Source organism: Bidens hawaiensis, unplaced genomic scaffold (genome assembly GCF_021521415.1).
Source record: "Bidens hawaiensis isolate Kalapana, Puna unplaced genomic scaffold, B.hawaiensis_p1.1 tig00001236_1, whole genome shotgun sequence".
NCBI lineage: Eukaryota > Viridiplantae > Streptophyta > Magnoliopsida > Asterales > Asteraceae > Bidens > Bidens hawaiensis.
The window spans coordinates 1,914,541-1,940,492 of NW_027491070.1; the positions used below are offsets into that span (position 1 = coordinate 1,914,541).

The 25,952-nt window shown below is 33.8% G+C and overlaps 2 protein-coding genes across 2 annotated transcripts in view; both read right to left on the minus strand.

Annotated features, from left to right (window-relative positions):
- The window catches only part of LOC143568847 (110 kDa U5 small nuclear ribonucleoprotein component CLO-like), a 277,562-nt gene that overhangs the window by 159,057 nt on the left and 92,553 nt on the right, over nt 1-25,952 (minus strand). The window lies entirely within an intron of this gene.
- Nucleotides 2,264-6,843, minus strand: LOC143568827 (uncharacterized). The gene is made up of 11 exons (XM_077054883.1): nt 6,443-6,843; nt 4,511-4,633; nt 4,334-4,430; nt 4,204-4,239; nt 3,935-4,122; nt 3,764-3,866; nt 3,510-3,691; nt 3,340-3,417; nt 3,129-3,231; nt 2,940-3,033; nt 2,264-2,638 (listed from the first exon to the last, which is right to left on the minus strand). The coding sequence occupies exons 1-9, from the start codon at nt 6,733-6,735 to the stop codon at nt 3,177-3,179; spliced, it is 1,155 nt and encodes a 384-aa protein (XP_076910998.1). The 5' UTR covers nt 6,736-6,843; the 3' UTR covers nt 2,264-2,638; nt 2,940-3,033; nt 3,129-3,176.

The window sequence follows — 25,952 nt, forward strand, 5'->3', positions numbered from 1 at the left end:
TTTTGTTTATGTTTTTTTAGATCTATAAAAATTTGAATTTTGAAAATGCCTCCATTGTCTCGAGATTAAATATTCAAATTGTCATATCTATTTCAAACAAGTACATGTATATAATATTTTCTATTTATTTTTTAATCAATGGATTTAATAGTCAAATTTGTTAGTTAATGTGCATATAAATTAATCTAGTTTTATATGGCTAAATCACGACCGTAACGAGAATTGTTAAAAAAATTTCGGGTTATGTTTATATATACTAGACGGGTGCCCGCACGATGCAGCGGGTTTGACCCTATTAATCACGTAACAAATATGAGTGTTTATGGTTCGGTTAAAACCTTGAAATCCTTTAAACCGGTCATTGGTTTGGCTTCTTTTTTCTTTTTCTTTTTTTTGTACTTTCGATTAGTTGGTCGATTTCAAATATTTCAAAATGTAGTGAACGATTGGTTCGTGGTTTATACTGGCAACAGACCATATGACACCAGACCAGATTGTAAATGTTAAATGCATTTTAATCTTTTTTATTATTAATTATTAGATATGTTTAGTTATATATATTAGATATAGTTAAAATGTAATTGAACATAAATCTTTTTATTACAAATAACTTGGCTATACAGCTTTAAATTAACCTAATTACAATATTATTCTTTTTGTGATATTTGTTGTTATCGTTTCGCATCCTAGATCTTCCATTAGTATTTACCATTTATGTGGCTAAAATTATTATTCTTTATTTATGATCCTCTCAAATATCATATTATGTTGGTGTTTAGTTATAACTGATGGTACATTTAAATTAATAATTATTTTAAACTAAATTTATTATTAAAGTTTAAACTGTGAAACCAAGCTGGAACCAATCCGTTGGTAACGATTCGATTTCAACTTTCAGTGGTGAGTTGGTTTTGGACGGCAAAAAATCAGTATTAATGGTTGAGCTCACAAGTTTAATTTAAAATCATCAAAACCGACACTAAACACTCATACGTAACCTATTAATTTATTTAAATTGAAAAAAATTATAACAATATAATATTCAAATTAAGGAGAATAAAATGCTCGTTTTTATGATGTAATTTTTTTATAATAGTATTAACGTATGAAAAGGCTATAGTCGTTTAAAAATCATGGATGAGAAGTTAGTTTAAAGTTTAAATTAAAAACATAATATGGTTAAAGATGATGGACCAAACTTGCAAGTTAAATGAATTGTGTTTAAAAAACAAATTTACTCTAACTAACACATGTACTTTATGCATTAACAATTATAAATCCCTTAAAATCAAGTGTATTAATTTGCTCTTGTCTGATGTATTATATATAGTATAGATAATGGGCTTAAATAAAATGGGTAATTAAGTTTAAAAATTAAGAATAGATATTTTTTAAAGAAAAATAAATATAATTGTCTAAAATAATTTCGGGCATACCGGGATGATCGGGTCAAGATCAACCACCTTCCCCACCTCTCTCTCAAAGACGGCACTAGGCCCAACCGTGTCAAGTTGGCTAATCTATGATTCTACGAATATATGCTATAACTCGTAACTTTTTTTTCTCTACAAAATTATCTTGACTCTAGGTTGCACTAGTAGAATAATCAATCCCAAATACATTGCATACATTATTATTATCATCAGTCATTCTATTGTTTACAATCACATAGTTTCAAATTATAGTGATAGCAACTTTAATAAATAATCAAACATATGTATATATATATACCTTTGACATTACATATATATATATATATATACATATATATAAGCTGAATGCTATATTAATAGCATTTTGGAAATTTACTTTCGAAAGTATTAATCAGATAATATATGACGTTTCTCGTTCTGATAACTTTGTTTTGAAATGAATGCAGGTGAGTAGGAAATAATAGGTTATTGTACTTTATAACTCTACGCTCCCAAGCATTACTATGTGATCACGAACGAGACCAAAGCGTTTGGCATTTCATACTGCCTCTTAAATCCACTCTATATGATATAAATATAAAGAATCTTCTTGCATATTATAGATAACCGGTTGTGAATGCTCTAAAGCATTTTCTACTCTACATTGTAACTAAATATGTTTGGTTATATTTACAAAACTAACAACTTGGTTCTAAGCAAATCTACACCAAAACACACATGTTTACATAATTAATACTAAATCAAATCATCCAAGGTTTGAAAACATAGTTAAATACCAAGTTATCATATCATTCAACATAAAAAGTTAAAACTAAAAATCCCATGCCAACATATATGCATAATAACATAATAATTAGTGATGATTAATTACACCAACACAAGAGCCAAATACTCTTCTATAGCTTCACTCTCTCTAGTAAGCTCCATATCATAATCCGAAAACGCGTCTTCACTCTGTAAATCACCTGTTATCTCATCTTCCATCTCCACATCCCTTGTTTCCGGCTCAAACATTGGTGCGTCTCCATCAGTCGGGGCGGTCCCACTCCCGCCATCTGATGAGCTGGCACCACCAGAACCGCTAGAGCTCCCGATATTCTCCGCCACTGGGCCTGCTGCTGGTGCGCCCACGTTTTGCGCACCCTGCTCCAGCAGATGATTTAAAGCACTCTCTTCTGTTCCATAAGCACCGACAGCCGCCACAACTATAAAAAACATAATGTATCAAATAATATGATTAGACAAATATATTATTATTATAATTATTATTATTACTATTATTATTGATATCATTACTATTACTATTACTATTACTATTATTATTATTATTATTATTATCATTATCATTATCATTATTAGAAAAACATATTATTATTTTAATAATAATTAATAAACTGATTTAGAAACTTTTATGCATTAAATATACAATGGAGATATTATTATGATTATTATTATTATTATTATTTATTTATATATTTATTATTATTTTTTTTTGGGGGGGGGTACCTGCTTCTCTAGAGAACCCTAAGGTAACGAGTCGTTCGATAGTAGCATCCGAAGCTTTACGAGATCTCTTAGCCTTTTGCGTTTCGATAAAAAGCTACAAAAATAAAACAAAATCAACTCCATAACACTTTTTTTAATATTATTTTTTCAGGAATTACAAGTTATAAGAATTACACGCGAAACGTTTACCTGTATATCAGAATTAGTCTCGACATTGGTCAAATCATCAAGAGCTTTTTACATTTCATTTTCATTTCTTCTAAGAGATTCTGCAGCAAGTTCTTTCTCAAAACTGCCAATTTTCAATAACACACGCGAGTGCACAAAAAATAAACGAACTTACTAGTCAAAATGTAGGCAAAAAAGACATTTTTATACTTTTTTTTATTTGTAAACTTACCCGATTGATACTAATTCCTTTAACTTCTGAAGATCAACGGCTTTCCTAAGGGGCGTAACTCCAAACTTCTTCTGCTCCCTAAATTTACATTTTCAAGAACACAAGTCATAGTGTCATACTTTCGTATAATAATAATTGTAACCGTTTTTTTAAGAATATTAAATACTTACATTATCTCATTTCTTCGCTTAATGTCATCCTCAATCTTTTGTTGTTTTCTAGCTTTTTCCTCAACAAGAAAATCGACCGCACGCTCAACACTTTGTTGGTTCATACGAAACGCCCTTTTTGCAGCGCGTTCTCCATACCCCATCCCCATTAACATTGATAGTTCTTCATCTGGAACTTGAAGCTGAAATTAAACAACACATGAGTATTAAAAATGTGACAAAAAAGATTTTTTTAAAAAATTAAAAAAAGGTACCTGCAAGTATCGACTCCTGGCACTATTCAATGATGCCTTTGCCTTTTCAATATCGCCACTATGGTATGCCACTACACCTTCCAGTAATTCCAATCTCAAGTGCCTATATTACAAAATACATTATACATATATAAATAATGTATAAAATACATGCATAATGAGGTTTCTTACAAAGCAAGTTCGGGATGAGCGTTTCCATGAAGAAGTCTAAGACGGGTAGATTCTTTCCCGTGAGACCGTTCGATTCCTTTTTGGGCTTCTTCAAGGCGTTTTCCAGCTACTGATATTTTACTGATGTCTTTGAGCATAAAATAACACCAAACAATATCTATTTGAAGTATTGGGACGTTGTCGATCAACTGGAAAATATAAACATAAGTTTGTAAAATCATAAATCCATAAGAATATATGACATTAAAAAACTTAACCGGTGCGTTTACCTGAACGACCTTAGAGTCGCATAGTGAGAAAGCCTCCTGCAAAACAGTCACTTGGATTATTAGTTATTATTTATTAACGTACGTTTTAACGTTCTTGATCGTTAAACAATACAAATATGTTAAAACGTACCTCTCCCATGAGTAAAACTTCAAGGGCATCTTCGTACTTCTTACTTTTGACCAATCGTTTTGCTTTTCCATGAAACATAAGCCCCATCATCAGTGCACTGCAATTTGGCATTCGTTTTAGAGTCAATAAACAATATACAGATTACAGACCCTTAATAGATTAAATAATGAATCATACCGTTGATCGTCTTCAGTACCCAGCTTCACTTTCTCTCCGCTTTGATTCTCCAATTCAAGATTAAAGTCTTCAAGTGGCAGTGAACCATCGGCATGTCTTTTAGCCAGGGAAGTTGCAGCAGCCCTGTAATTTCAATATCAAGTCACAATCAAAACGCTTTTTCGATAAGTTCCCTTCAACGGTCATACGGGTTGTATGGCTGGTACATCATACAGACCATAATGTTTTATATGCGCCCATATGACATGTTGTTGTCAATTAATATGGCATGTCGGATATGGTACGTTAACACAAAAAGTGGCTCACGTGACCAATAACCAACCCTGTCATACTGCCCGTATGACCATTTTCACCCTGCCACAAGACCCATGTGACCATTTCACCCTGCCACACAGGCCCATTTGACCGTTTTAACCATGCATAATGCTCATGAGTCATGACCATATGATTTCTGTTATCTTTAAGCCTTCTTAATAAGTAAAAAGCCAAAAAAATCAAATATTAAAGGCAACAACTTTTAATAATCTAATCCACCAAATCACCCAAACCAACAGAAAACACTGCAATATTAAAACTTTTTCATCTTATCATCACTGAACTCAAAAATTTAAGACAAATTTTAATCTAATCATCCAAAAAAAATGAAACTAAACACCTAATAATCTAAAAGAAAAAGACACCCCAAGATCAAAACTTTTTTATCTGATCATCACTGAACTCAAAGATTAAAAACAAAAACTTTTAATCTAATCATCCAAAACTAAAACACCTAACCACCAAAAAACACCCCAATATCAAAACTTTTTAAACTGATCATCACTGAACTCAAAGATTAAAGGCAACAACTTTTAATCTAAACATCTAAAAATACAAAACTAAAACACCTAATAATCTTCATCATCATCATCGTCATCGTACTCAGTATATCCCACCAATAGCAATGCTATGGTAAGGTCTGAGGAGGGTAAGATGTAGACAGCCTTACCTCTATCCCATAGGGATAGAGAGGCTGCTTCCGGTGAGACCCCCGGCTCGATAGTAGTTTTGCATCAAGCCTTGGACATAAAACACCTAATAATCTAAAAAGAAAAAAAAAGACACCCCAAGATCAAAATTTTATAATCTGATCATCACTGAACTCAAAGATTAAAGACAAAAACTTTTAATCTAATCATCCAAAAAACAAAACTAAAACACCTACTAATTTAAATAATAATAATAATAATAATAATAATAATAATAATAACTAGAAAAAATAAAAAATAAATGTACCCCAAGATCAAAACTTTATAATCTGATCATCACTGAACTCAAAGATTGAAGACAAAAACTTTTAATCTAATCATCCAAAAAAAACAAAACTAAAACACCTGCTAATTTAAATAATAATAATAATAATAACTTCAAAAAAAAAAAAACACCCCAAGATCAAACCTTTTTCATCTGATCATCACTGAATTCAAAGATTAAAGAAATTTTTTTTTAATCTAATCATCCAAAAAAACAAAACTAAAACACCTACTAATATAAAAAGAAAAAAAAAAGACACCCCAAGATCAAAACTTTATAATCTGATCATCACTGAACTCAAAGCTTTAAGAAAAAAACTTTTAATCTAATCATCCAAAACAACAAAACTAAAACACCTAATAATCTAAAAAAAAAGACCCCAAGATCAAAACTATTTTATCTGATCATCCAAAACAAGACTAAAACACCTAATATAAAAAAAATACACCCCAAAATCAAAGCTTTTTTATCTGATCATCCAAAACAACAAAACTAAAACACCTAATAATCTTTATAAAATAAAAAAACACACCCCAAGATCAAAACTTTTTAGCCTGATCATCACTATATCACTAAACCCACCAAAGCCATAAACCCATAAACCAATAAACAACAATAATCACAGAAAAAAAACAATCAAACCTGAGTCTTTGCAGACTACTACTCTTCTCTTCTTCCTTGATCAACTCTTTACCTTGATCAGGCGACACTCTAGTCACCAAAATCTTTGAATTATTCTTCAACCCCAGTTCACTCAGCCTCTGGGACCCACCATCATCCTTCAACACTTTGCCTGCACTAATCAGGTTAATCGAGTCGACCGTACAGTCCAATCGGCTGGCTATTTGTTGCTTTAATATGGGTACAGTCCATTCGTCCAATTGGGCTTCTAATACACCCGACCATGCGCCTGCTATCTTCAGTTTTGTAGTCATTGCTGTTGTGTTGTAAAGATAAAGATTGAAACTTTGTTGGGGTTTTGGGGGTGAAGTGAAGAAGACGATGGAATTGAAGGATGGAAGACTTGTTATTATTATTATTATTATTATTATTATTATTATTATTATTATTATTATAGTGGGAGTGATTGAAGGTTTGATGGTGTTCTTTATGGGCCCTTTAAGTTTGAAAGGTTTCGGTCTTTCGGGTTTTGTTATAAACCGGTTGATACCCTGACTGTAAAAAAATTGAACGTTTAATAAATTGTTCGTGAATCGTTCAGTGGAAAGTTTGTTTATACTCGTGTAATAAACAAATGAACATGAACACATAACGTTCGTTTAGAAGAGTGTAATAGGTAAATCAAACTCATTAACTTAATACGTTACATGTTTCTAACTTTTCAAAACCCATTTATTTTGTTTTATCCATAAGTTTAAATACATAAGATTTTGTGGTTTGCAAAACACCTTATACAACTTATTAACTTTTTAAAAAGTTTATAAGTTATTCGTTTACTAAAACAGTTTAGTTTTTGTAGTTTTCTGACCTAGGCTGACCCTTTATAAAGTCTTATACCTTTTTGGTTTTTTATAGGCTAGCTTGTTTATTAAAACGGTGTGTTTAGGACTCTGATTTTGAAGTTTTTTTTTATCATGTTGGTAATTAATCATAATATATGTTAATTAAGTTAAATGAGTCATATTGGGTTTATGGAGGCTCGATTTTCTTGCTAGTTGTGTAGTGAAAATGAACTAAAAATATAGGTTAGTCTGTTTTTTAGCCAATAATTAATTGTCTTGGAGATTAAGTCTAAAAGCAATAAACACTAATCTTATATTATGACTATGATACATTGTACTTGTTCACACAAGAATGAGAGACATAACAATTAAATATATTCGTGGTGCAACCTGGGAACTTATGTAAGCTTAAAAGGACCATGTAAATTTTTGTTTTCTTACTTTTTAGCAATTTGTGTGTGTGCGCGTGTGTTTGTAACTAGATCCTAACAAGTCAGGTCTGTATTCGTCTTAAACACGTTGTCATTCATGTTATCAAATTATTTATATTTATCCGAGTTGTGTTATTGACTTGTTATGGAGTCATGTTAAAATTGATATGTTGATGTTTAAAGTGAATAAGACCTTTGATTTAAGTAAATGTGTGGGGTTCAATAAAAGAACCAGGTGAAAGTATAGGGGTGGTAAAGCACTAAAGTACAATAATTAAAAAAGCACGACTTTTTCAGTTTTTCTTTTCTTGGGCACCAAGGAGTAATCTTTTATTCTTATCCTAGGTTTTAAATGTTATATGACTATCTTTTAAATATTATAATTATTCTTTCATACTTTCCATGTAGAATCATGCATAATTAACTATTATTAGACGACAAAAATATTGGTTAGAAAGAAACTTCAAATTTTTTTATGATATAAGTTGTTTTTTTACATGTATGTTAGAGTCGGTTTCTTTCTCAAAAAGTGATAATATTTGCCATAACACACATAAATTTGTTGAAGACCATAAATTGCGATAATCTTATCAGATCAAATCAATTAAAAAAAGGTTTAAATTTTGAATAAAAAGATAAAAAATTGGAAAACATTTTATCATATATATAAACCAAAGTATTTCACTATTACGTAACCATTTACTTGACTAGCATTATGAAAGTCAAACATAACTTTGTATATTACCTCTTCTTTTCCAAAAAAAGAAAAACTCAACTATTATAAATAAAAAGTGGAATTAATAAATTATCATACATTAAGAAATATGTGTGATCTAAAAAATTACAGTTTGATTGTACTAGGGGTGAGCAATAACCGAATCGGTAACCGAAACCGAACCGAAAACCGACGAAACCGAACCGATATAACCGAAAACCGAATTAACCGAACCGAACTCTTCATTTTTTAATATTTTCAAGCATTTTTTCCTCTATTTCATGTATTATATATATTAATAGTTTAACACTATCATTTTCATGTATTTATATCTCAATTTCATGTTCTAATATCTCAATTTTATATATTTATACCTTCATTTCATGTAGTTATGCATTCATTTCATGTATTTAAACATTCATTTCATGTAATTTTAAGCAAAATTTTAGCCCAAATTTGATACCGGTTATTAACCGAAATTAACCGAACCGAACCGATAACCGATCGGTTAGGTTGGGTTAATGCTAATAACCGAACCGAACCGAACCGTGCACACCCCTAGATTGTACTTCTATTATTGTTAAAAAAACGATGCTATAACGTGTTGTGTAAAGCACGTCCTCACATGTTAAAATATGGACATATACATGCCCCTTTTAATCAGGGGCGGACCCACATAGTTTCCATCGGGGTCTCGGGACACCAATGTTTTTCAAAAATTACTTAGAGACGATATATTAAATTTTGTAAGGACCCCATAAAAATTAATACTTGGAACCCATACTATTAAGGCTGAACTAGTCTAGTGGAAAGTCTCTTGTTTTTTCTTCGAGAGGTTGCAGGTTCAAGCCTCACCATACCCAGTTTTTGTTGTTTTTTTAATATTCTAGTCAATATTAGTTATTTAGTTAGGTAATTTGTGTTTTTTCTTTAGTTGATCCCATATAACCATTATCACTTTAGTTTATCTCATATAACCATTATCACCATGCAACATATAAAATGACAACATGAGTTTTACATATACTTAAATTATTTATCTTGTGTATGTATAGTATAATTAATCATTTATTTGTGTAAGAGTTAGTTTTTCATGTCTTGCTTATTCATGTAAGACCATATATATATAGCTTACGCTTATGTTTTTCGGGTATGAATAAAAATGAATTAAAAGTGTATGTTCTATCTAGTTTCTAATCTATATTCTTTCTACTTACTCGCATCCGATGACACCATATTTTCGTGTTTTATTATGTTCCTCCTCTCGACCCGACCCGAATAACGACCGACCTAAATATTTTGTAAACAGGAAAAATTGGGACCCCATTGACAAAAAATCCTGGGTCCGCCACTGCTTTTAATCCAACCTTAATATACATATAATTGTTTACTATGGAACCTGGATCTCATAATAATAGACATAATTTTACACACTTTAATATCATTATGTTAATCTTTTTCCTTTCTTCTTCTTACATTACAAATGGAATGAAAGAATGAGTGTCATTCAAAACCCCCAATTTCTTATTTGATTTGATGTATCCATTTAAACTCTTTAATATGAATTTTGTACCATTTAATTACATTATATTTTATATTATAACCTATAATTTATTAATTTACAAAAATTAAAATCTTATATATGTTTCCTAAGTCCTTCCTTATTTACCATCAATGATTTCTTTCGGTTAATAAATATTTAAATATCAAAATTATGATGTAATAATTATAATAATTTAGTATTTATTGTCAAGAGTTTTCAAAGTTATAGGGGATTAGAGATGTCCAATTGTCACATCAAAAGTGACTCACATGATGAAAAGAATTTGTGAAATAAATGAAGAGCTATAAACAAAATCTCAAGTGCCTTTAGATAACAAGACTATCCGATTGAAAGGGAAGGATAATTAATGAACATCGGCATATCTTGAACATCGGCTTGCACCTATGTGTTTATTTCACATAAAAAGGGAACATATTACAAACTTGAACAATGTTTAGCGTAAATGATATCCAAATTTAATACTAAGTGTCGCATCCAACACCTGACGCATAAGTTTTGTTTGGTTTACTAATTCAACGGCTTTCGCAAGCTACTTTCAGGAATGCTACTAACATAACTGCTATAAAATGTTGTTGGATTTTGGGTCTTCATTTTATGGAAGTCTTTTCATCCAATATGTGAATTAATGACACTGTAAAGGAAGTGATTGGTCGATGAATTGGTTAGGTGATGACTTAAGAGAAGACTTAAGAGTCAAACCCGGTTTACCATGAAATGGGCCGGCCCATTGGACTGGTCTGGAAACTATTAAAATCTGTCTTGAAAGAGTGTTACACCAACAAGCAAATGTTCCGATTCTAAGAAAAATAATTGCACAAATTCAGTTTGATTAATTAAATATTAGTACAACCGAAACCAAAACCCAAAAATCATAAGCGTATGATGTTCAAAAATTTGAAAACCAAAATTTCAGATTTTGTTCAGTTTTAGCTGTGAACCAATCCAAATCAAACTATAAACACCTTTACCCAGCCCGCTATGGTTATGGTTGGGGAGCCAACCATGCAACCTCACCTATTAAACCACCACCAAACCACAAAAACTCCTTGGCGTCAAACTTATTACCCCCGTTCGCCATCCCGGTAACGTTTAGGAGGGCTCAAAAGGATGCGGTCCATCCCATTTCAACTAATCATTTTTTTTCGTTTTTTTAAGATTTAGTTAAACCACAACACCATTGTTAAACAATTGGTTAGTTAAAACTTAAAACCCACTACCTGCAACTGATCTTCTGGTCCAATAACATGAAGGTGTTTGTTAAGGCTTTAAATCCTCGAGATCTCAGGTTCGAAACTGACTCAAAGGAGTTTTATCCTAGCGGTGGGTTTTCTTATTTATTGTGTTCTGGTGCCGATACACTTGGTGGCGAACTCGCTTTAGAGAAAAACGTATCAGTAGCTTATATGTCACCGGAATGTTACACTTTTTTAGATGCAGTTTTCATTAGTGAGCGCGCTTAGTATACGAAGATATTAATACTTCTTTTCATAAGTAACCAAGACCGCAGTATCAACGGTTTACATTCTGTCTCTTCATTTAAAACCCATTAATAAGTCCTTGGATTCTACAACCCACTATTCTATTCTCCCCACCCTTCATTTCCCAACCACCACCACACGCCACCACCCGCCCGCCGCCAAACCCTCCTCCACCTAATCTCCACCGCCGCCTCTGCCACCGCCGCTGCCCACTCCTTCCTCAACACCCACGACTTAACCCTCCACCCCCACCAAACCCTAACCCTCGAATCCAACATCTCCGCCGTCTCTCTCTCCATCTCCAACCTCTTATCTCTCCTCCACCACCCCATCGCCTTCGCCATCCCAAAACCACCGCCACCGCCGCCGTCATGGTTCCACCGCTTATTAACATCACTTTCCGACACCGACCCATTATTCATTGAGTCATTCCGTATGTCTAAACAATGCTTTAATAATATTATACCCATCTTAACCCCATCATTAACCTCACTCCCAATTACCCCCAATTACGCAATTGGGGCAACATTGTTTAGACTCGCACACGCTGCGTCGTTTAACGCGGTTGCCCAAAGGTTCGATATTGATTCCGCGACTGCCTGTCGAGTTTTTTACATCGTGTGTAAGGCGATTATCGAAAAGTTAGCTCATTTGTTTGAATTGAGATCGGATTTGAACCGAATTGTGTTGGGGTTCGGTTGGATTTCGCTTCCGAATTGTTGTGGTGTGTTGGGGATTGATAAGTTTTCGGTAAAGGGTAATCTTTTCGGGGAGAATGGGTCGGTGATGGTGCAGGTGTTAGTCGATTCGGAAGGTCGGTTTTTTGATGTTTCGGCAGGGTGGCCGAGTAGTACGAAGCCGGAGCTTGTTTTGCGACAATCGGAGTTGTATTCCGCGGTGGAAGAGTCTAGGGAGTTGTTGATGGGTCCGACTTATGTGTTGGATGACGGGAGTTCGAGTTCGGTTCCGCAGTATATTTTAGGGGAATCTTGTTTTCCGCTTTTGTCGTGGCTGATTACGCCTTTTGGGAAAGACGAGGTTGACGATGAAGTTGATGATGATGAGGATGTTGGTGATGGGTGTTTGAACTTGAGTTCTTCGAAACGGGCGTTTAATTCGGTGCATAGTCGCGGGATGGAGTTGGTTGATACTGCGTTTGGGAGGTTGCGGGCGAGGTGGAGGATATTGTCGAAGGAGTGGAAAGAGGAGTCGATTGAGTCATTTCCTTACGTTGTGGTCACGTGTTGTTTGCTTCATAACTTTCTTATTAAGTCCGGTGAGGAGTTTCCGGATGAGGATTCGGATTATACGAGGAATCATGATCTTTCGGATTATGAAGGCGAAGGGGATGAAACGGGAGAGAGGATTAGAAATGCAATCGCGTCACATTTGAGTCGGGTAAGTCAAATCCGGATGCTTTTTATGTTCTTTGTTGATAAACATATGAAACTAATATTGCATATAGATAATGGACTTATTTGCATTATGTGTTACTTTTTATGTTATTGTTACTATTGAAAGGGCTAACAATAATATTAATAACTAGTGTATTTCTTTAATAAGATGATATAAAGCTTCAATCTTTTATACTTAATATGCACCAAGAAGTGAGTTATATGTCAATTCAAGATTTACTAATCAAATTTATAGTTTTAACTAGTGCATTTTTATTAATAAGATGATATAAAGATACAAGCTTTCCAATCCTTTTTTTTTTTTACTTTATATGCATCAAGATGCAAGTTATAATACTTATATGTCAAAAATTCAAGATTTACTAATTGATTATAATTTGTGTTATGTTTGACTATTTCAGTGGGAAGATTTACTTATTAATGCTTCTCTATTAATAAGATGATATAAAGGTATGCTTTTGGATATTGCAGTGATTTAGTTTTTTTATTTTTTTATATGTGATGTTAAGCTGATATAGTGTTTTGGTTGCAGAAACTGTGTTGGTGTGACTTCGAACAATTGCAGGCGAAACTTGATCAAGGCTTTAAATTTTTGTAGATACCTTTTAGGGTTTTTTTAATTTGGTAAGAGACGTGTGTCGGGTCTATTGGTACAGAAGCAGATGGTTTGCTAGATATCGAATTTCGAAAATGAAAGTATTATCTTTTTAGTAGTTTATTGAAGATTATGTGTTATGTTGTAGACTTGTAGGTTTGAAATGTGTACTTTTGATTAGGAGTATGCAACTATGCATATGTCAAGTTTTGATACTTTCGGTTCTTGCTAGTGTTTGTATCTAACCTTTTAATAACGTGGCTAATGACTTCGGTTTATGATGACGTAGCAAGCGACGTGGAGACCGCCACATAAGTAAAAGTTACCGCTGATACATGCAATAGCAAGAATCTAAGATTTTGGTACATTAAAAGGCTAGTTCATAGTTAAAACTTTAAACTAATGTTTAAAGGCTAAAGCATACCAATTGATGTAAAGTTAAATATAAAAGAAAGGGAAACTGGCTTAAAAAGTTTAGTACTTGAAAAGGGTTTAATACTTTAATGGGTCGTTCAGTTTGCTAATTTGGATCTGGGCTTGGCTGGCCTTATTAGGGATATGTGGTGGATAAAGGTATTGTACATCAAATGGACGTTTGAGGAGGATGTGAACATGTGATCGTGTGAAGATAAAAGTAATGTATAAAATATGGAAACTTTTGAAAGTATGGTAAACTATTCTTCCAAAGGGAACAATATAGATAATAACTTTTAATAATTAATGCAAGAAATGTTTACATGGTGTTCTTTATAATTAAGAAACGAACGAATTTGTGATGAAGTTTGGTAAGAATTTGCTAGCTAGTTGGGAGATTGAAAAAGATATTCCAACCAAAAATATAGAATGATTTAAGATAAAATCTAAAATCAAGCACTCATGAGTAATTACTATGATGAAGACACAACATAATTATGTTTTGTTGGATCCGGTTAAAAAACGGTTTTCCATCAGTAATGTTTTGTTTTAACTGTTTAAATCGGTTTTGCGGGGAAAATCTTAAAAAGCGATTACACGCTAAAGGCTCAGTTCAGTTTCAAACTCATTTCTCTTACTATTTTTGGGAGCGGTTCAGGGGTGCTGGAAATGCCCATGGCATTATGGCAATGGTGGAGATGGTGGCAGCCGATAGGTGGTTGTGGTAATAGTGCCTATGGCGACGGAGGTGGTGGGGTGGGGCAAAATCATTGGCGGTGGAGCGATCGCTAGGTTGTGACCATAGTGATGGATTTCAAATTGTTTAATGTTGTTTTCTCACTTAAATTTATATCAAAATAAAATTCCGTTAAATTTTGATTTCTTTTAGCAAATTTCAATTCTAAATCCGGTTTCATCAAATTCTCCTCTTTGTTTTTTTCGTTTTTTCTTTTGACAAAATCAATTTCTTAACAAATATATGTGGAGTAAGGGGTTGTATTTATTCTAAGAAATCCATAAATTATTGTTGAAGAAAATCCATTAAAAATATTATTAGCCAAATAAAATCTAATGTAAATTACTTATTAAGTATTCTATTTACATAACGCAAACCCGCATGAGTTAGAGGATCAGAAAATAGTCCTACATTACATGGCATGTCACATCATGCATGAAACCATTTGAATACCACCCCGCCCTTAACCATCTCACGCATGACATGAACCAAATGAGGGTAGGCATTCCCGTCGTTTGAAGGGTGGTGGCCTCAGCGAACAATCATTTTTTTTATTTTTTTATATTAAATAAAACAGAATGATGTAGAATCAGAGAAATGAATCATAATAGGAGTTGAATGGTGAGGTTGAATAACAAAGAAAAGGTTGAGTTGGCAGTGAGCTGACACAAACATAACGAATGAGGAGAATGAAGTATATCTCATGTGCTAACTATCATACAAATATACATAATGGTCAAAATAAATTGAAATTTTGTTCCAAATTCGTTCGTCTTAAAACCATTAAAAACAAGTTTGAATGGGTAACAATCAACAACTCATGCAGTCATGCCCATCTGAAGAAACACTAAGTGAACCCTGGACAGATTATAGATAATCTAGACAGATTATAGATAATCTGGGGGTTAAGTAATGTTTCCCACGGATGAGGTCTAACTGAGAAGGCTGTTCTTCAGGAGACCTGCAAAACAAACACCGTAAGCTCGTCACTGAGAAGGGGGGGGGGGTTCCTCCTTGTGACCACCCTCCGGCGTGAGAATCAGACTAGGTTGCTCTGAATATAAGTGTATATTAAGAGATTGCTAGATAACTGGGTCGCAGATGATCTTACCATTCCAAGATGTTGGAGTATTTATAGCCGAAGGTAGGTTAGAAGGTATAGCCGGCTGAATAGTATTCCTGTTCTACCAACAGTGGACTATGCACAGGCCATACTGGTTGGTGGATAGGTTACGGCCAACAGTAACTATGTCGGCTGCACTATTCCTCCAACTGTAGATTATGCACGTCCTACCTACTGTGGATTATACGCAGGCCATGCTGGTTGGTGAATAGGTTACGGCCCACAGTAACACTATTTCACCAACTGTAGGCTGCGCATGCCCTGCAGTAAGGGTTGGTGAGTAGGCAGCGGCTAATAGTGACAAACAGTACTAGAGGGTGCTCCTCCTCGTACTGTTGTCGGTGAGCTGTCACCCTGTGATTGGTTCATGGGCTGTTCTGGTCAGATTGTCTGTCCTATCCATACCTTGGTAGGTATAGTACAGATCTTTCAGAATCATACGGACTGGCTCATTTTGGCGGGATTGTTCCCGTCTTGCTCATTCCTTCATGTGACTACTGAAGTATCTATTGTCTTGTGCGTGTAGCCCTGCTGTCTGCGGGTAGCCTTCCCTGATGGCTTGTATCCGCAACTGCGGGAACAGGCGGGGTACTTCACCATTGGGAGGCTTTCCCTGCGTGTACAGCTTGCGTACTGCGCGTAAGGTTATCTGAGCATGGTGGGTCCTGCGGAAGCAGATGGCCTTTGCGCAGACGTCCCTGTTCAAGGTGAGTCTTGCGGGACCAACTGGGCTCTGCTGGGACCTACCTCTTCACCATCGAATCCACGGGCACCACAACACATTATTTTACATTTTTACTCATGAGCATGGTGGGCTGTCTATAGTGGACCTACTTGTGGCATCAAGCCCAACTGGCAGTCCTTTTATGACGCTCCAAATTCCTACCCACTCTAATATTCAATATGGCACATCAACTCTATTAACTTTTAAGCAAGAACACTTACCCCTTCCTTTTGTAAGTTTGTTTTCTTAAGAACATCTACAATGCGTTATCACCGGTCTGCATCTCTCTGCTCGTCTCCCAACAACCAATGTAGACGCCACGTTTCTCTCCAAAATTGCAAACGCCCTCCACCCTCCCTCTTCCTTTTCGTCTCTCTCATACCTCCACTTAGGATCCACGTCAAATTTGGATGCCAACGTTGGAGAAGCTCTAAGACAGACAAATAGTGGTTAACTGGTTCTTGATTAGGTTAATAGTAAGGACTAAATTATTAATATGATAAACGATGTTTGAACAAGACTTACAACATATATTGTTTTTCTATATTCGACACCGAAATTTTGAAATAAACTTTCATTTTGAAGAAAAACAATCTAAAAAAAGGATAAAAAAAACACTTTATTTATTGTAATAGTTTTATTTTAATTAAACAAATTGTTGCTACAAAGATCCATTCGGTTGGTAATGAACCTCATAAGTAGTGCTTGGATCTTCGATCATCTGATCTAGTTGCTTATCTTAAGCTAGTCCTTAGACTCACCATAGTGATGGGGAAGATCTCTATGTGACTAGACTCCGACCCGAATTTAGTTTATAAGTGTGATAAATGCGAATTAATTAACGATAACCGAATGTCTTCTCATACACAAAGGGAGAGACGTACTTATCTTTATAGGGTAAAATGTCATTCGGCTTATTAGCCCACTGGTAAAAGTCAAAGACACTTTGAATATCACCCAAGTTCAAACCTAGTAATTAGAGAGTAGTTTAGGAGTGGCAAAATAAGGCATTGTTGTTGTCTTCTTGTCCATCTACTGTTTTTTGGGGTCTCCAAATATTTATTACTCATCTACCGTGGTGTCTAGAATGGCTGAATGACTTCTCATCCATTCCGAACATTGCTCGATCGAGCCCCGGTCAAAAACTCAAAACTTGTAGTTTATAGACTTTAAGGTTTATACTTACTAAGATTTTTACCTATTAAATTCTATGTTAATTTATAAAAGTAATGATCTTGATTTGAGTACTTTGAATTTTGACAATAGACATGATCACATGATCAAACTGATTGGACAAAAGGGAAAAGTTTGGTAAGGCAGTGGGCTCCCATAACACCTTCACTTTAAAAATCTTATCTGCTGGAATATGAATCTTAACTTGAATTTTGCCTTTTAGCTTTTGTTTTCTTTAATCTAACTTGATATGTTTGTGTAACTTATATGACACTGGATGCACACGGCAAGCCTTGGAGCCCGCGGCAACACCACCCCTCTCTTACGGCCCCACTGATAGCGAGTCATGCCTAGGGTTTTTCTCGTCTTTTCTCATTGTACAACTGTAAATTAATTAATCGTTTAACTAGATGTTTTGATTATTTTTTTTTCTTAAAAAAAAATTAACTTCTATAAATATCAGACCAGTTTTTTTTACATCATTTCTAAATCACACTCTTATTCATTAAGTTTCGACAGAGTTTGACACGGATATTTGTTCTTTTCAACAACTCATGAGAACAGTCAAATATAAATAAATTAAATACATATACATAGATACATGAACATACATACATCATACACACACGTATATTTTTTGCACCCTTTGTGCCGGGTCAAGGATTGAAACACCATCGTATACATGATCAAAAATATAAAATGCTCCATCGAACGTTGTCATGTCCGTAGAAAACAAGAACCAGTATGTGGACATATCCATTCCGTTCTTTACTTTGTTGCAACGTTCAATATTAATAAGTTTCTAAAACCGTTTCATGTTAGCAAGAGGGTATTTCGACGTTTTCGTTCATGTATTCACCTATATCTCCTTATAACAAAAGTAGTTTCACATGTCATATAACTTTCGTGTAACATATAATTTATGACTAATATGTAAAAAAAAAATGTTTAATTTGGTGAGATTCCGTTGTAAAAGTAGATAACTTTGTATCCATATGGAAGTCACTAGATTGTTTTTCAGGTTGTCTACCAGATCTAAGACACCATTAACCTCATTAATCATTATTATATCCTCATACTCATACTCATACTTAGGTATCATCGTTTCCAAATAACCACCCATTGTCTATATAATATTGTTTTGTTCCTTAACAGCTAGCTACCACTCACCAAACAAGGTTGCACCAACAACATTAACCAGCTCCTTTCTTTTTTTAATGTCCAATAAATCTTGTAAACGAGCTACTTATTAAATTCGTCATATTAGGATATACTCGTCTTTTGATCTGGAGAAAACTCTTATCTAAGGCTAATGCCCGTGAACACTAGCTTGAAGGCACGACAGTGCGGTGAGATAAAACTCGTTTAATTTCAAGAATCCAACTAGTGAACGTCATCTATTCGCCTAGTCTTTCATCATCACCCGTGTGACACTGAAAGTAGATGTTGAGGACATGATTCGAACCTGGGTCACATGAAACACGAAGTCTCTTTATTACCATTCCACTACCAGCTCATTGACTTAAACCGGCCAGCTCCTAATTATTTATATTAAAATTCCTTTTAATTATAGACTTATGGTTAAAGTTTAATAATTGTAAATAGTCCATGAGTCCTCCAATGCATAGGCAAATTAGGTCAAGTGTGGTCCAATTAGTCACCAAAATCAAAGTCATATGATAGTATACAAAATCCAGCCTCTCAACGACAACGTACCTGCAAAAGCACATAATATTAGACCCACAGGAATATGTAAAAACACAAAATACATTTCTATTAATATTATTTTAAAACGACTTATATTTGCTATTTATCGCTCGTTTGCCCTTATATTTCAATATAAATGCTGGTTTTTAACGGAAAATATATCTAACCTTAGGTCCTTAACGAATAAGACCGAGCTAACGAAACATATTGAAGAGATATTGAACTTAATGCAGATGATCAAAGACGAAGATGCAGATCATCAACACACACAGAGATCGTTAGCGTTAGCTTAGCTTAGGTTGAATCGAATTGAACTTAGTTTTAATATTCAGAGTTCAAATTGATTTAACTAGATTTCAATAATGACGGAAACAGATGACATTAGTCTATTATTGTTCCAAGTCTTACACCCTCTTAACAAACTGAGCTACACGGCAGAGACATATTAGTTTATTATATATGTTCCGTGTATACACACTTAAACAGATCTCCTATATCATTTTAGAGCTCGTTTTCGAGCTCGAATTCTTCAAAACTGCTCATCGATTTCAGTGATTTGTTCGTTACACCTTCGATAAACTTCGTCACAAATTTAGGACGATTAATAAACATATTAAAAAATTAACAAATCTAAACATTCTCAGCCTTCGACATGACCGAAAGCCGACTGGGCCTCGGCTGAAACGACGATCTCCGTCTTTGTTGATGAGAAGACGGTCAAATCAAAGCCGCAAGTGTTCGTTTAACCAAATCGCCGCCTTCAACCGTTCCTATTCGCACAAGCGAGTTGGACATTGCGGACCGCCTCGCATTGAGGCGGTTCGATGGGTACGTGTTTGTGTTCATATTGTGATGATTGTTTCTACTAATATTATTATTATTCGAGCTTTTAAGTTTATGCAAACTACATCTGAATGATCCTGGATGCGACGTAGGCGAGCACATACACGTTTTCTTTGGAGTATGGTTTCTCGGAACGGATGTTATCGATCGGCTAGGCGAAATCGGACAGGTGTTGTCGAAAGAGAATCGAACCGAAGACGACGAGGAAGTTGTTGTTGTTCCGTAAACGTTCACATGGGGCGCGGATCGGTTTTGGAAAATCGATCCGGAGGAGAAGGTGGAGGTGGTGGAGGCGAAGGACCTAACTGGCCCGTTTGTTATTGTTCTGCGTGTTGAAACCGTCATTTAATTAAACTGAAGAGAGAAAGATGTTTATTATTATTATGAGTTTGGGTGTGTAAATTGGCAAACATTGGTTAAGTCATGTGAGGTATTTATAGGGCTGGAAAAAGGTGTGTGAAGTTATAATAATAGTTGAATAATATAATAAGTATAAAAGGAGTTGGCGTTTGGGTTGTTTGGTTTAGGTTACGGTGGGTGTATAATGTATGGTTTTTAATATGAAGGAAATTGGAAGTTGGTTTCGGTGGGCGCCAAACGACAATAGTGAGAGCCGTTTTAAATAACTGTTAATAAGGGTGCCAATAATGGTAGGACATAATAAAGTTATACTTTATTTTTCTAACTTTTTATTTGCCGGAATCAAAGGTTTTTCATCATGGTGGATTAATCATTTATTTTATTTAAGAATATTGGTTTTTATTATTTTCAAACTTTATTCGTTAACTTATAACACTTTCAACTGTCGATTTGTTATCCATCATTTCCAACTTTTACTCTATTCGTCGTAGTCATTTTCTCATTAACAGACGAATAACTTCATTAGTGGAATCCTGATTTTCGGTGAAGCAGATGATTGGAAAAGAAAAGAGGGAGAAGACGCTGATAGGTTTTTGACGAATCATGATTTTTTTGGTGAAGTAGACAATTGGAAACAGAAAAGAGAGAGACGACACGTGTAAGGTTTCGCCTTTGCCGGCAGTGGCCAGTGATTCAGGGTGGTTCGGACATCTAACGAAAGCGATTGCAGCAACTCGAAGGTTTGATTAACACAAAGAGAGGACCAATCGATAAGATGCAAGGGCTATCCGACGGTTGTGAAGTGCATCCGACAATCTGGTATGATATACTATGGGATTCCACTAACGGCGTTAATGAGGAAGTGACAAAAACAAATAAGGTGAAGTTGAGAGTGATGAGTAACAAGTCAAAGGTTAGAAGTGTTATCAGCAAATGAGTGAAAATTATGAGTACTACCAATATCCCTATATTTTATTATACGTGACAACTTAATTTTGTTGTCTCCAATATTAATGTATAATATGTGTAAGGGTGAAGAGACACATTCGGCAAATTCAGTAGGGTAGTTTGGGTATATTTAGAACACCGTCATCTTTGGTTTGACAAACTCATTCGGTAAAACAAACCAAGTAAACATTCCAGGAATGCTTGCAAAGAATCTTAAAGATTTGTGTCGAATTTGAATCTAAGAGTTAAGGTATTTCATATGAAATCGAGTAAATTAGGGATGTATTTTTTTAACAGCGTCTGAATACTGAACATGAGCCAAAGCAATCCGAGACCTGAATGACCCGACATGTTTAGCTTCAAACTCGAGACCCGAGATCAACATCTGGGTTGAAATCCTCAAATTCGGGTAGACCCGAATAACCCGAACTATAAGTTATATAAAATATCCTGCCCGATTTTTTATAGGTTTACCAACTATTACATCATGCGTTCTTCAGTTCGACATGCAAATATTTAATGCTCTTGGTAGTAAAAGAGGATTGGAGTTCCCCTAAAAGAGTTCTTATTTTTTTATGTAGTTGTTAAACAATACTTGATAAATACAATAACAAAGTGTACGAGAAAGATTAGTAGTTATAGCAACTATATACCTTAAAACAATTATAGCCATGCTCAAACTTGGTAAAATGTTGAGGAGATAGGAGATGTATTTGTTTGTAATCATATTTATCTTTTAATCTTATTTACTAAGACCAATGCCCTTTTACCAAAAAAAGTAAATATGAAAGTTATTAACCATTATACATGATTTTAACAAGATTAGAAACTAACCCTATCATTTTTTTTATAACAAAACGAGAGAAGATATTTTTGGGAGTTGCGTTAAATTAAAATAATATAAAGCCTCTTTGGTTGTTTATATTAAATTATATCAATGTTTAGCTTTAAGCAAGGTTAATTTCATCATTATCGACACCTAATCTATAGGCTTTGCCAATTGATAAAGACAGAAAGAGAAAAGTTAAATCTTATCCGATCAAATTGCCACTTGCTCTACGATAGCCTACATTGCTTAGAAAAAAAAACATAAATACCAAAGTGTACTTGAGCTATGGTAGCAAAGTGTAGAACGAGTCTCTAATAGCGAGGGATATTTGGAATTTTTACGTTGAGCTATTAAAAGGTCTGATAGATTTAGAGGTAGTCTTAATCCATTAAAAATTAAGATATATCTTTTAAGTGAACCGAACACACTCTATTTTTGTACGATTTAGAGGTAACTTAAATGAAATCAATAAGAGGATACCAAACTGTAATTAAGGGGCTGTTTGGGCAATCATGTGCTGAACCTTTAAAAGGCTTGACCAAATAAGAGATATCATTTGAATCGTTCAACATGACTATGTAACTGATTCATTAAAAACTTCATTAATCATTAAGAAGTGTTTTTTAAGTGAATCAACCAAACTCTATCTGATGAGTTTGGAGGTAGCATTTTAATAGAATTATTAAGAGACAATGGTTAAGATCAATGAAGTGACTCACCTATGTTTAAAAATGTTAAGCTCGAACCATATTGTTTTTAGGCAAATTGAAATTTAATAATCCCACATTTTTGCAGTTGCAGATAATAATCCCAATTTAAAAAATTCTTGCCACTAGTCCCACCTTTTGCCATATATTTTCTCATTGGATCCCGTTAACTTTTTTTCACTCCGTTAAGTTTTTTTTTCCTGTATTTCAAATTAATGTTTTATGGCTTTTAATTGAAAGAATAATACGAGCCAACTGATATTAAACTTACCACGAAAATGTGTTTCAAACAACTCAAACGATTCATGTCATAAATTACCATTTCACAATATTATATTATATTTTACTTTTAATCGGGGCCGTCTTCATTAGAATTTGCACATGCGTGTTTTTAAAAAAAAAAAAATGTTTGAAAAATTATTGGTAACTAATTATTGCATTAAATGATGATAATGTAGCTCAATAAGAAAACACATATATTAAAATATTAACCTGCAAAACAAAATTGTATGCTCTCTTCAGATTCTACGGTTGGGAGTATCTTTAACTAATCCTTTTTTTTTCTTATTAATCATTTCGAGTTAGTATTATTTATTGAAAACAAATTTTGGTACACAATAAAATATATACATATTTCAATAATTTGTAAATTTTAGTAGGGTAACAATACTTATATTAGGTTGAAACGTCGTGCATTGTCAAATCTTGTTTAGTTCATACATGTTACAAGATGGTAGATGAATATCAAATCCGGAAATGACAATTGAAAAGGTCTTATATGAAAGTCTAGGAGCACACTGCGTGTTGAAATGTGTTAGGGGTACACTTGGACAAATGGGTGTGGTCTCATAATTTTTCGGGGGAGTTCTTGGTGCCCTCCATGAAGAAAACTTTACCTTTCTCCCGTTCGTCATGACGTGAAATAATCGGGTTCCAAAGAAAATTCATATTTTCGATTGGAAGGATGAAATAGAGAGGATTTTTTTTCTTTTGGCTTTATTTAAAAGAAATATCGATGTTTAGTCGGTGACTTGTAAGATATGTGGTGATTATAATGAAACATGTGATCATTTGATAACTTCATGCTACTTTACCGCTTGGCGGTGTCAAATTCGTCCAATTTATGCGTTTTTGGTACAAGATTTACATAAGATTCATGAAACAAGCAACCTCGATCATCGGAAAAGCAAGACACTCTACGTCATCATTCTCATAGCCTGTTGGTGTATTTGGAAAATAAGGAACATATGAAAGTTATCTTTTTCAACAAACTTGTTTGTCAAAAGTTTTGGAGGAGATTAAATCTTTTAGTTAACGTGTGGACAAAAAATTGTTCGTCTTGTAGTTGTTTGTTGTTTGGTCTTTAGCTTTTTGCTAGTTGTATAATGAAATTCGGCAGACCCGAGAAATAAATAAATAAACAAATTATACAAGTATTATCTTAATCTTAAATATATATAAACGAAACTTTTAAAAGTTATATGGTTGCTCTCTACTTTTCTTAAGTCAACAGATTGCTTTATTTGTAAATGTAGGTTTCTTATGCATCTGACCCGAATTTACGGGTATTGGTTTCACTAAACTCAGATAACACTTAAAATGAGTATAACATCTCATTAAATTAAAAACTAACCTCACCAAATATTCGATGTGAAAATCCTATAAAATAGGAATATACTAAAAGTTAATACTTGATTTTTTTAACAAAGATATTATTTATAATTAAGGAACAGTTTTATGGTAAAAAAGTAAGCGGATTATGGGTCTCACCATATCCAAGTAGTTTAAACTGGGTTATAACATCTCATTTATTTGTGAAACCTTTTATCATTAAACCGTAGGTATATTATTAACTTTTATACAATAAATAAAATTATAAAAATAAAAAAATAAATAAATATTATAAACGAATAATATAAATAATCCCCATAATATAAGGGATAAAAACAAGTTACTAATATAGTTATAACTATATTTGTCGGAAATGCCGATTGTTTTAAGTCTACTTTGAAAAATGTATAGTTTAGGGTGTGGGAGTAATTACATTATTAATTAAACAATATTAAAATTCAAAATGTTTTTTAAGTTATTTCATCAATTTAATGAAGGGGCCGGGGTAGTGAGGGACTTTTAAACGAACGGCTCACAAATGGTGGTTGAAGGATCTTAAAAGGACCGCTAATAGAGAAGGTGGAATGAGAATTGGTCAACAAAAGAATAGTATTTCAATGACTACTATAAGTTGATTTTAGTTGACTCTTGTGGCGTTCGGCACAAGCTTTGGACTTCCCACTTGATGGGAATAACATTACTTTTACAAATTAATAATATTAAAAACATTGGAATGTCTATTTTCTATTTGATTGGTAGTTCTAGACAAGGGTTACATAAGTTCTAAATCAGTGATGTGCATGGATGTGAGAATTGTGATACAATCAAATATTGTATATAAGCTATAAGATTATGTGTTAGAGTAATCTTGTATAACTACGGGGTAACAATGAGATCAAAGAGAACTTTTTCAAAGCATCGAGCGAGAAAAAGTCAAGTTAGAACACGGGAAGGGGGGGGGGGGGATTTGTCATGTCTATAAAACCTAGAGGTTTTTAGATTAGTTTTCTCCTTGTTTAATCTAATAAGGATTAGTAGAAACATATATAGGATTATTTGTATTATGATCTTCATTCTTTCACTTTAAATTCAAATATTCCAAGTTAAGATCGATATTGTATCCACTCTTTATAAAACTTTTTATTACAAAAGATGTGAATTATATATTTTTGATTACATGCATAATTATATATATATATATATACACACACGTATTTCACCAACTTTATTCCAACATTATTGACATGATTTCTTGTTCCTAGATTCCTTCTACAAGCACATGCATGGGTTAATATATTATTTCTTGGTGTTTGCTA

Excerpts from the sequence above, each read along its gene's own strand:
- LOC143568827 (XM_077054883.1), bottom strand. The coding sequence starts at position 6,735 with ATGACTACAAAACTGAAGATAGCAGGCGCATGGTCGGGTGTATTAGAA. Across the intron at positions 4,123-4,203 it reads GCGACTCTAAGGTCGTTCAG|TTGATCGACAACGTCCCAAT; the intron begins GTAAACGCACCG and ends TATATTTTCCAG. Across the intron at positions 3,692-3,763 it reads CCAGGAGTCGATACTTGCAG|CTTCAAGTTCCAGATGAAGA; the intron begins GTACCTTTTTTT and ends GTTTAATTTCAG.